The sequence below is a fragment of the Lepisosteus platostomus genome, chromosome 6, assembly GCF_059453375.1.
Source record: "Lepisosteus platostomus isolate fLepPlt1 chromosome 6, fLepPlt1.hap1, whole genome shotgun sequence".
Lineage (NCBI taxonomy): Eukaryota > Metazoa > Chordata > Actinopteri > Semionotiformes > Lepisosteidae > Lepisosteus > Lepisosteus platostomus.
Genome location: NC_142616.1, coordinates 59,820,863 through 59,833,011, shown reverse-complemented (window position 1 = coordinate 59,833,011; position 12,149 = coordinate 59,820,863). Strand labels below are relative to the sequence as shown.

At 35.5% G+C, this 12,149-nt stretch overlaps 1 protein-coding gene across 2 annotated transcripts in view; it reads right to left on the bottom strand.

Annotated features, from left to right (window-relative positions):
- The window catches only part of pcbp4 (poly(rC) binding protein 4), a 58,289-nt gene that overhangs the window by 20,634 nt on the left and 25,506 nt on the right, over positions 1-12,149 (bottom strand). For both annotated transcript variants that reach the window (XM_088636645.1, XM_088636646.1), the window contains exons 2-5: positions 8,235-8,399; positions 7,713-7,736; positions 5,877-5,909; positions 2,975-3,091 (exon numbers count right to left, since the gene is read on the bottom strand). In XM_088636645.1, coding sequence (XP_088492771.1) covers positions 2,975-3,091; positions 5,877-5,909; positions 7,713-7,736; positions 8,235-8,342 — 282 coding nt within the window. In that variant the 5' untranslated portion in view covers positions 8,343-8,399. The remainder of the gene's footprint in view (positions 1-2,974; positions 3,092-5,876; positions 5,910-7,712; positions 7,737-8,234; positions 8,400-12,149) is intronic.

Genomic DNA, 12,149 nt, shown 5'->3' with positions numbered 1-12,149 from the left:
AACAATATACTGTAGTTCAAGCTCCAGAGGGTTATGTCTGCATAACAGGCTCATTTCAAACAAACCTGGTAATACTTGCATGCAAAAATTTGTCTTTCCCAGATACCATTAAGTACAAGGAAGTTGGAAAAACATCATGTTGCATGTATTTGGCTCATGCAGAGACGCGTGCAAAGGTTTGTGGTATAATATTATTAATAGCACTCTCTGAATCTGTCACAATCAAAACAAAACAAAAACATTCAATAATATCCCCTGTGTCCTGCTAACACAAAAAGATGTCTTCCAACTTCATGATCTAGCCCTGTACTTTCCCAGCGATTATAAAATCCCAGGATTATAAAACATCAATAGTAATTTGCTTCCACATAAAATGGATATTACCTTCTCTTTAGTGACTAGTAACAGAAGTAGCTGCCTTACGCACTCTGTGTCACTACAGATTAAGAATGGATATATCGAAGATATAAAAGCTTCACAGGCGCATTTTGATATGCATGACATTAGTGTTTTGATGTTCATTAGGAATACACACTACCTGATTAGATGTATAATTCTATTGAGTAAATAACAAAAAGAAACATTTCTAACAACTAGAGCATAAAGTTCTCATGCACACTAAAGCAAGCAAGACAGCAGGGAGGAGTCTGGGAGTATTGCACAGATTTCCCATATCATGTTTGCTCGTTGAAGAATTCTATCATAAAAATAAGAAAAACACAGAAAAGACACGACTTTAGTCTCCATCAATATTAACCCCTGGGTGACTAATAACACACAGTGTTTTTCTACTTTCTGCAGAAAATCTGTTCTGCTCCAAGGGTTACTATGACAAAGATGAATACCAGAATGCCTGCTTACACACCCCAGAGAGAAAAAAGAAAGGGATAATTATAGTTTCCCTCTTTTCAAGATGAAATAATTTAAGCCTTACTTTGGGCTCCATGATTAGAGATCAGATGATTTAAATAAAATCTGTGCAATTTGACATTAAAAACATCTCACATGCATAGCTAATAATACCAAATCATCAAAAAAAAAGTGTTTTGCTTCCTGATAGGATGTACAATTTTTTAAAAAAGATTATTTTGGTTTTACATATTTTAGTCGCATAAACAACTCTCTTTTGCTAAACATACACAATAGTATTTGACATTACCTTCACTAAATGCAGGTGAGATTGTGATCCCTCAATACTATTGGATAGTAAGAGGGAGCAAGCTCTGGAGTGTATTTTCATTCCTAAGAAATACTTTACTGTATACTGGAGTTAAAAATCAAAATTGTTTGAAATCCACATTCTCAAGTGTACTGCAGTTACTTAATTTAAAAAGCTGTAACACCTGGTACCTTTATTGCAGGCATTTACAGTGTCTGTGTATTTGTGTTGCTTAACTACAGCTTTAAGAAGTGATTTTTTTATTGATTAAGATATCAATAGTCATAGAGTACATAGAGATTCTATAAACTAGCACATACAGTAGCATAGAATCTAAGCACTCATACAAATATACCGTACAGCCCTTATGTTTGTGCTCAATAATCATATCAGTATTCAAATGCAGATTGTGATAGTCGTTAATACATTTTCAGAGAGATGAGCTTGCTTGCTTGGCACTGAAAGATAAACCATTGAAACCCACGCGACTAGTGACACTTTGAGTGTAGTGACCAGCTTGAAAAAGCATTTAAATGTTAATATTTTTATTAATATTCCTTGAATATCAGGATTTATGGACTGTAAAAACAGATGTTCAACAATGTAGAAGTGGTATTTCAACAGTGACAAATAGTAATAATAATTGCTAGAATTCATGACAATGGATTTCAACATTCTTTAGAATTCTCTATATTGCTGCTTGGAGTTTTATGACTGTGAGGGTTCATGATAAATAAAAAACAATATTATTATTGGGCTTTTATTTGGCATAGACCTCTCATTAAGATTCTTCCTTTGTTTGTTTTTTTGCTCCTGAGCTAATTGCATACACCTGCCATACCTCTGTTAAGTAATGATGCAAAAGTCGCAATTACCTTGTTAACAATAAAGATCTCTGTTTTAAATAATTACAATAGCTTTTAAAAGTCAAAAAAGCAAATTAAAACTGGAATTAAACCATCTCTTTGGGACAGAAAAAAGTACAATCCCTTCATCTTAAGATGTGCAAGTTAGACCTCCTGTCTTGGTAATCGATCTTCTCAGTTTACACTTCGTATACCAATTAACAAGATATGAGGTCCACTTAATGTATCCTCGTTAAACCGTAGAGGTACATATTGATCAGTGGTTCTGAATTCTGGTCCTGGAGTAGCCCTGTGTGTGCTGGTTTTTGTTCCAACTGGGCACTTAATCACCAGTAATAATTGATGTCTGTAACTAACCTGGTTGCTGTTAATACTTTTTTTCTGCACTCATGTCTTTGGTTTCAGAAATACCCACAAACACATTATTTTCAACAGCTCCAGCACACAGAACTTCCTAAGTCTGTATTCAACCTGATAAATAAGAATTTGCTCCCATATTCCTGACTAAACATCCCTTGGTGATCAATTGATGAACAGGGTCAAGTAGGAATGACACTGTATCAGACAACTCCCACAGTCACTGTTTTTCCTTCGGCTTAAGTCCAATGGGTTATATTTTAGTATGTATAGCTGGAAGATGAAAGTCCAAAAATTCATTGCTTAGGACAGAGTCCATACTAATTAAGAATCTCATTTAGCGTAAAAGCAAATATAAAAAATGTCTCAAATAGAAAACTAAAATAAACAAGCTGTAATAAAAAACTTAATTAGTGCAAAAACTAGCGGACACAGAGGTACTCGAAAACCAGTACTGAGAACCACTGTTATTAGATAAATCAGCTTTTACAAGGCCCATTACCAACAGTGCAAACATTATACGGTGCTAGATGAGTACAGTTCAGAGGCTGTGTGTATTTTACATGACTGAATATTTAAATATTATGGTTACCTCTTCAAGCTTTATCGTGATCATGGTAAAGGCTCTAAACACACACTCTGTCGATCCTGTGATTGTTATTATCCTCTCTGGACAGGACCCTTCAGAAATGTTGATACGTGCGCTGCTCTGAAATGCAAGTGAAAGAGGGGCACATTCAATCCAGGTTCTTCAAAAAAACTGAACAAAAGAACATCAGCAGAAGGTGATTCAAAGTGGAAAGAAGGCACATTTATTCCCATAGAAGATGCCTCTATAAGACACGTTCTCCAGTAGAGTTCCTAATTTTCCCTTCTAAATAGAATTAACTATTAATATTAAATATATTTGCCCTAAGTCCAAATATATAAACACAGTATATTTATATGCATGTTTGAGCAGAAATCATATAATTCCAGTGTACTTATTAGTCATACTGAGTCATTAAACATTTCTTTAAGTCAGATAAAGCAAAAAGGGTGCTGACAATGAGCAAAGCTATCCTCTTGTACTGAAATGTGTCTGTTTGCCAGGGAAGTGATTCAAAGCCTTGCAGGACAGAATCTTTGAAGGTATGTCTCCTGATCCTAGGTTAATCACTGTTACTCAGTCACTGTAAAGGGAGAATGCTTTTTATTTCCTATTAATTTTTAATTTTCAGAGTTAGTTGCTCTTGATGTGTGACCCAGATTTCAAACGTTTGTTTTAGTTTTCCACTGGAACACACAACTATGTGCAAGAATCAGTACAGAATTCTTTTAAAAGGGTTTTAATCCTTTTATATTGGAAACCTCAATGTCAATTGTCCACACTGTTAAATTCTATTCCATTTACAATATAATTTATAAATGATAAAATATATTAAATAAAACAGTATGGCCATGCGTTGAAGATTCTGAGATATTTCTGCAAATTCTAAGCCGCTTAAAAGTGCCTGTGTTTTCTGTCAGATTATATGAATTTCTTAACACGATTCCGCATAAATGAAAGGCAGGAAAACATGGATTTAAGTACTTATCCACCTAAACTCACTGAAGGACAAATATGATATATTTCATTTTTTTTACCTTAATAGGATTTTGATGTAGTCTACTATGTGCAGAATCTGAACAAGCTCTGTCAGTCCTTTTAGCATACTCCCAGACAAGTTGCTACCAATTAATGGCAGCATTAAACTCCCTTCTGAGTCACTCAATTGCAGATCTTATTTATAAAAATAGGACTGTTTTAGCATGGCATTATTGTTTCAGCAAAGAAATATGTCCTTCAAGAGAACTGGAATGCTGACATGGGCACAGTGTAAAGGATAAAAGACTTTACATGATGTGATCAATTACAGAGTTCAACACATTTATAGCCTAAATAAAAAGCATTTCTGCTGTGTCAGATATTTCATATATTTAATTTCATTGACAAAGCATGTAGTCTTAATGCGTTGACACAGTTGTTAATGCACTGGCCTTGGAAGACACATCCCTATTTTATATATGATCTGCAATGCACAAATAATTACCAGATGTAATATATTTCTGCATCTAATCATTTCACAGGAGATGAAAATAACTGTTTTGTATAGTGTCTTGAGAATTTATCAGGTGTTTATTTAGCGCTTCATTTCAGATTGTTAGCAGACATTTTTATAATAAAACTAGAGTTCACCTTGTATCAAATGACCAGAAGGTTAAAGAGTGGGTGTTGCACTGTTTGAAAATAGAAGCTTGGAGCAACATGTTTTGAGTGAATTAGATACAGCCTTGTGTTGTGTAATTCAATTAGTTAACTACCCCAGAAATTAAAACTTTTAAATTTAAATGTTGGGTCCTTTTTTTCTTGTCTTTCAGCAAATTACATTTTTCAGAGGAATTACAAAATAATGTTGTCTGGTAAAGTTAAAGTAATGGACTATAATCACTCATGAAACAACCTGGCTTTTTTACAGGTTTTTGGAAAAGGGTTGTTTCTGTGATCTGAACATCAGGCCAATAATGCTCTTACATCACATTTCATTATTACACTCCAGTGTCATAACATTAATTAGTAGATGTACTTGTATACTATTACCCCTGTATACTGTGTATAACATGACACTAAGTTTGGGCAAAAACTAAGGAGAAAAAAGCAGAACTCTAGGTGTCAGAAATAGACAGTACACCTAAGGGACTGTACTCTGGCTCAGCTCATAAAGGATGTACATTGAGCTTTATATTCCAGATATCACTGGATTAAAGCTTGGCTATGTCATTAGCCAACACTGACAGAGATTTTCCAAGCTTTGGTGCACACAGAGTGCCAACAGTTCTGGGTTGGAATTGAGTTAGTCAGGGTATTCTCAACATGCCAGATCACCTCTAGGACTTGTCATATGTCTGTGAGTTTACAGTAGTGTTAGTCAGTGCCCCACCATTCCTCCATTTTGTGCTAAATCTCCTGTAAGGCACTGTGGAACTTGCAGCCTGACAAATTCTGAATGGCTCAGACAGGTGGGCACATCAGAGGAATGTGTACATGGACCCTTATTCTCTGTGTGTGATATGGGGCTTGCAGTGGTGACTGAAATTGTGAAGGTATCTAAAAGAAAAATAAGCAACAATTTTAGGTTTTCAGATCTGTTTCAGGGTTTACAGTGTGCTGACTCATGTACAAACATACTGATAAAGCAAAAAGCAAAAATAACTACATGAATGTAATTGCTGAAAATAGGGCAAAAAATAATCCAGCACGCTTGCATACAAGATCTGACAGCTTGTAAAACATGAAAAGGCTCAAACCAATGTGCAAGAGAGTCTTATTTCTATCCCTGTGGTTAGAACATTAGTTAATATATTCTTTTAAAACTTCCTTAAGAGATGGTTGAAGAAAAACACTAGATTTTGTACATTTCCTACAATTCTATTCATTTAATGTTGTAGAATTATAATGTGAGTTGTGAACCTACCTCTTCTCGTATTCTTTTCACAGTTTCTCCTTTCTAGGGAAGAGAGAGAAAGGAGATTTTAAAACAGTCTAGGGAAGAGTTCTGTTACTTTTTATGTAGTTATTTTGCAAATGTGCAGTAACCAGATACTTGAGGAGAAACTGGTTTCCATGCAATGCAGTACAGCCAGTGTAAAAATACTTGAATCATTGAATAATAATTTTTGAATCTTTGCAGTAATTAATAATAATGATCAGTCAGTAATTGTAATGTGTGGAGGAAAAACATCATCCATCATAAACCCTTCCGGTTATTTTCTGAGAAGCCATTCTCCAGAACTTAGTAGCAATATGAACACAAGTATCAATAACAATGATCTCCTATTTTTGTGAAGTAAACATCTTGAACTGAAGGGAAATCATTGTTCAAATCAAGTGACACATGGAAATGTGCTGGTTAGGCTCAAATCAGCCCTCCATATATATTAATCAACATCCCAAAGCTGAAATAAATGGCTTATATAAATGTGCCCTATAAGATACTGTACATTTTCAAGCAGATAGACCAGGAATTGCTAAAATTAATGTTTGCAGATTTATGAAATAAGATTCATAAATCTTATGAGACATTGCTTGTGTAGTGTTGTCTGTCTAGGGCATTTAGTGTTTTCTAGGACTAATCTTACAAAAAAAATCAAGAAATAAACTAACCACCTTATAAAACCATGCACATGCTGCAGCACATAGTTATGTACTCTCTTTGACTTTTTCTGCATCACTAAACAAGAAGCAGAAGGGGGGTTACTAAATCAAATGCATAAAGGCATCTGTAACATTATCCTTCCAATCTCTTCCAATTAACCTCTCAATTTTGCTATACTAAGGGGAGAGAGAGCACAGAGGCAGACATACATTGCACAAAATCCATAAAGATTTGTAATGCAGGATCAGAAGACTCTGAATATTCTTGGCCATCAATTGTAAGAGAAAATGGATGAGGAGAATTAATGGTTCCAAAACTTTTTTCCAGACTCGCAAAATCATTCTTTATTTATACCGCAAGGCTCCAGCCAGTTTTCTTCTGCAGTTATCTGAAACCTTTTACGCTGGAGTTGTGTTGGTGCATCTGGAATCCTTCCCAAGAATACAATATTAAAGGGTTGGCCTGAGTCCAAGACATTATTAGCAAGATAGCCTTGGAGAGACAGAACTGTCTTTGGGATGTTATGCTGTGCAGAGTTAGTTAGTTATGTTTCAGGTCCTACAGCACGGCCAGAAAACGGTAGGGATATTATTATTTAACCGATGTCTTTCTACAAGGTGACCTGTAAATATTAACAGTTCAGTGCTGCCTATAATGTGGAGTGATATAAAGAAGTTACCAATTAATACAATAATATCACATGATACAATCAACAAAACAAGCAGCAGAAATTAAAACGCAAGGATATAAATTATAGTCTAAAGTAACTGGAATGAAAGCAATGCCACCCGAGGCACAGGAACTACTACAATAAATAATACAGTTTAAAGGTCAAGTCTAAACAAGAGGATCTTGAAGAGGTGCAGAAAGGTGGTGATGGGTTCACCACAGGGAGGAACGCAGTCATGAGAGGAACAATTAAGCAGGAAGGAGAAGAGAAGCAGGGTCTAAGGGGATGTAAGGGAGTAGTGATAGAAGAGGACAGGTTATCTAGGAGATACTATACACTGCAGATGAGTGGAGATGGTACATGATGTAAAAGTGTCAGAAGTCATTGATGACAAGCCACTGTAGACACAAAATGGGGAACATCAGACTGGTGAAGACAAAAATAACACCCATAGCAATTAGAACAGTATTAAAAAAAAAGCTCACCTTCCCTATGATACTGCCGACCTCCTGTAAAATAAAACAAATTAAACACAAAAGAAACAGTTTAATTAATTCCAAAGACATTCCCTTAGGCATACTTTTATGAGAATCTTTCACTTTAATTAGTGTAATTCCTTTGTGGATCATGTTCCATACTAAACATTAAAAAGGGCCAACATAAATCTGTACAGTAATTCCAGTTTCTTTTCTAACTGTTGGTAAAAACTGATCTCGCATTCTGCTTTAATATTACCCAGTGCCTTTTTAATTGCTTAGCTATGCTATGAGTAATATTGTCTTTAGGCATGGGTGTGTGAAACATTACAATGGAAAATGCTGAATATTATCCTAATATTTAGAATAGGCAGAAAGTTATATCTAAAAAAATGAAAGAATATTGAAAATGCCACGTTTCAGTCCTTATTCATTGCAAATTCCTTATTTTATGAAAATTTATTAAGTTGCAGTTTTTACACATTTCTAGCCATCATAGTCTCCCATCCCTCCCTCTCCTATGAAGTGTACCTTTCCATGCATGAGCAGCCGGAGAGTGAGGGTGACGTTCATACCCCCGTCTATAAGGTCCTGCTCACAGTTCATTCTGGATTTGGAGTCTGACACAGGGAGACGCATGAAAGTAGATCATCAAAAAAAAAATCCTGGTGCAAGTGGCTCCCAATGTTCACAGACCTGAAAAAACAGATCCACAAAGACAAGTGTTATTTCATCAGACATGTTCAGATAATTCTGTTACAGATGCTGAATTGAAAAACATTTTTCTTGCTGCTTGTTGTTTCTTGATAACCTTTAACATCTGGGTTACCAGCATCAGCTTTCTGATCATAGCAGCAGAAAGCAGAGAATTAAAGGCTACTAATGACTATATATAAGCAATAAGCTGTTGGAGTCTGTCAGCTTTCCTGTATTTCCTTCAGTGACACCTCACATAGAGTGCTCAAAGTTCATTTGCTTCTATGAGATATTGATGTTCTGTGAAATGAAGGATAGAAGTCAAGGGAGCTCATCACAACAAAAACTGCACAATTTCATAATGCAGAAACCTATATTCTCAATCTCTCTTTGTTCAATTGTACATATATGTTTGTTCTTGGAACATTTATTTTTGTATTCTAGAAAATACAGCTGAGATCTTTTTGTTTTATGCAACCATTTACTGTATGCTGATCAGCATAACAGGCATGCATGAGACAAAGTTATCAATTAATATAAGGTTTGCAAATTTGAAAACATGCTGAAGGCAAAATAAAACTAGCTTTAGGGACGTATATGCATCTCATTTTGGGGAAACGTTTAGCATACGCTCAAGTAAGAATGAATAATAAATTAAATCACTGACTAAACTGCTTAATGCTATTCAGCTACAATCAATTCAATTTTCATATTAATTCGGTCTTGTCCAATTTTACATACTGTTATTTGTTTGCCGCTTTGTTTAATTTTATACCACATGCCACATTAACATTGAATTAAAAACTCCTCCAGAACAGACTTTTCATTTCTAGAAATTGTCAGTGAGAAGAAAGTTCTTTCACACCTCCATGAAATCTATTTCTACACAGTGTACAATGAGGGGAATGTTAATACAGGTCTACTTTCAACACTTGGATATCCAGTCCACCATGTAGAAGCTTTTCAGCAGAAACTATTGCCTGAATGGTCAGAATGGCAGATAATCTGAGAGGAGTAAACAATATTGAACACAGAGGAGACAAAAAGCGGTAAAACGAAAGCAATCAAATAAGGTACATGGTACAATGACTTATGTTATAGATTTAAATAAATATAGCTTTTAGGTTTTTGAGGGAGAAGCAGCCCATGTCTGTCAAACCTATTACAAGTCTATGAATGGATTGTTCTATTTAAGCAAAGTTACAGTTGAAATATACTTTTCACAACCAAGGACTCTAAGCTCAGATTAATTGATTAAGATGATCCTCTGCTCCTAAATGAAAACATATCCCTGCTAATGAAGAACTATCATGAGGCTGGAAATGACTTTTCTCTTGTGGCAGGAAGCTTTTGGTATCACGCTCAGTTTAATGGATGACAGTATATGCCTCTTAAACATGCTCACTTGCAGCAGAATTGTCCCCAGGTACACAGCAGGTTGTGCCGTGAAGGATAGGAAGGCAGTAACTCAGAATAATACAGGTATTGTCATTGTCAACTGTGAAACTGTGAAGATGGTACAACATTAAAATTAGCCTTACAGAGGTGTTTTTAAGACATGCAAAGAACATGAGCTTTATGTGTATATTACAGCTTATATTCATCTCTTTTCCAATGCTGTAATTATATGTGTCACAGCTGGTAATTCTGTTTAACAGCCAACTGCAATCCAGCATAACTGTCAGGCTTAGAAAGCAAGTGAAACAGATATCCATGACAGGTGTTTTAATACACCTTTTTAAATTTGGCATGCTGAAGCAGAAAGAATACAACTGTGTATTTTTAATGCATGGGGATGAGGTGATATCCATCTGATCACCAGAGAACAATAGCAGTGAGGGAAGCCGTCAAGTCAAGGAAGGAAGTATTCCGTGCACTGCTTGTGTGTGTGTGGGGGGGGGATTTTGCAGGGAGGCACCAACAGGCCAAAAGGGCTACAGCTGTGGTGCTCTCTGAAGCAAAGTCCTGGGCATGGAAGCAGTTCATAGAGGCTGCAGAGAATGACTGATGGGTGGTCTCAAAGATGATCTGGCAAACCATCCAGCTATTCAGAAGGGGAAGGCAAGGTTGTTGAGGTTGTTCTCAAGAATTGTTCTCAAGACACAGCTTGGGTTTGGAGTGTATCCAGTTTGAGCATCTGATGGTTGCATCTCTTGTATGCGAATGATGTTGTCTTTTTTGCCTCATCTGACTGTGATCTGTGGTGAGCACTGGAGAGGTTTGCAGCTGTGTGTGCTGATGTCGAGATAAGACTGAGTTGATTTAAATCGTGAGATTGACCAGTTGTAAAGAAGGGGAAGACATATCTTGCATTGTAATAGTGTTTAAGTATGTGGTATATTAATAAACATAGTAAAAGAATGAGTATATGCTTAGAGTAGTACATGGCTGTTTAACATATCTAATTGAATTATCACTTTGTTACTTTGTTTTGAGCACCTAGAGGAATGCAGATGGATATTTCCTTACTAAAAAAACTTTAACTACAAAAAAATACTTCTGTTTTGATTAGGCCAAACTATTAATTAATCCCTATTATGATAAGAGTGAATAGGTCTTCATTGCCACTCAAGGTAAGACAATAATTAATAAAAACTAAGAAATGGTGTCTAGTCTCTGGGAAATAGAATGTTAAAACAATGACTGAAACAAAGTATGCACTGTATCAGATCATTAGCAGGGATAACTAGGCCCAAGTTATCCTATAAACATATACAAATGCAAATGTATTGATCAGAATACTGTGCTAATGGAAGTGTGGTCTACATCTTGTGGGTTTTTTAAAGCTACCACTTAAATCCTTCACAATCCTTAACAATTTGCATACTTAAAGCCCTGTGCCAGATGGGGTTAAATTTTATTTTATTAGAACTGAAAGTACTGACCCAGCACATGATTGATTAATGACTAAAATCTCAGGAGATTGGTCTCCAAGATGCTTCACAGGAGGCACAGGCTTAATTTCCATTGCTTAATGGCATAATCCCTTGGGAACTCTGAGACAAATTTCTCTTTAACCATAGGAAGAAGAGACTTAATGGCTAGATTCCAATTTAATATTTTATGTTATTCAATTTTAAGAATGAAATATGCTTCCATCCTGAATCCAAAGACCTCTTCATATGAAAGGCTCTTTTACAGCAGTATTACAGTATAAATAAGTAAGAAGTAAAATTAAAAATCTTTATAAAAATCATAACATTATTTTAATGTTGTTATTAGTTCAATGTTATTAATAAACTCAGTAAAGTAGTCATCCGAAGTCAAAGGCAGCAGATAACTGGACTAGATTAATCATCAACATAGATTTTTCACATCTGGTGATGTCTTTTTTATTCCAGATCAACAATGGTAGATATTGCAGGCATGTAGCTGACCTCCTGTGTCCTCAGCATCTATTTTGATCTGTATAGCGTTATAACACCAAATTGGCAGCACATTGGCACACAGTAAAATAGGACTGTGCCATTTCATATGTCCATGGTCCTTCTCAGACTTTTCAAAACTTCAGGGTCCAATTTAGGATGTACAGTAATGTTTCAAATACACATCGTGTAGCACTCTAGCTGACCTGTGTGTCTTTGGATGTAAAAGCTTTCAGTTAGCACTGAATGATGTCATCTTGTCAAAAGCACATACAAATATATTTCTTAATAATATTCGTAAAATATTTGTCTTTCAGAATTGTAAGATATTAATTGATTACAAACTGAAAAGTCCTAAACAAACCTTAATTCTAACTGACTAAAA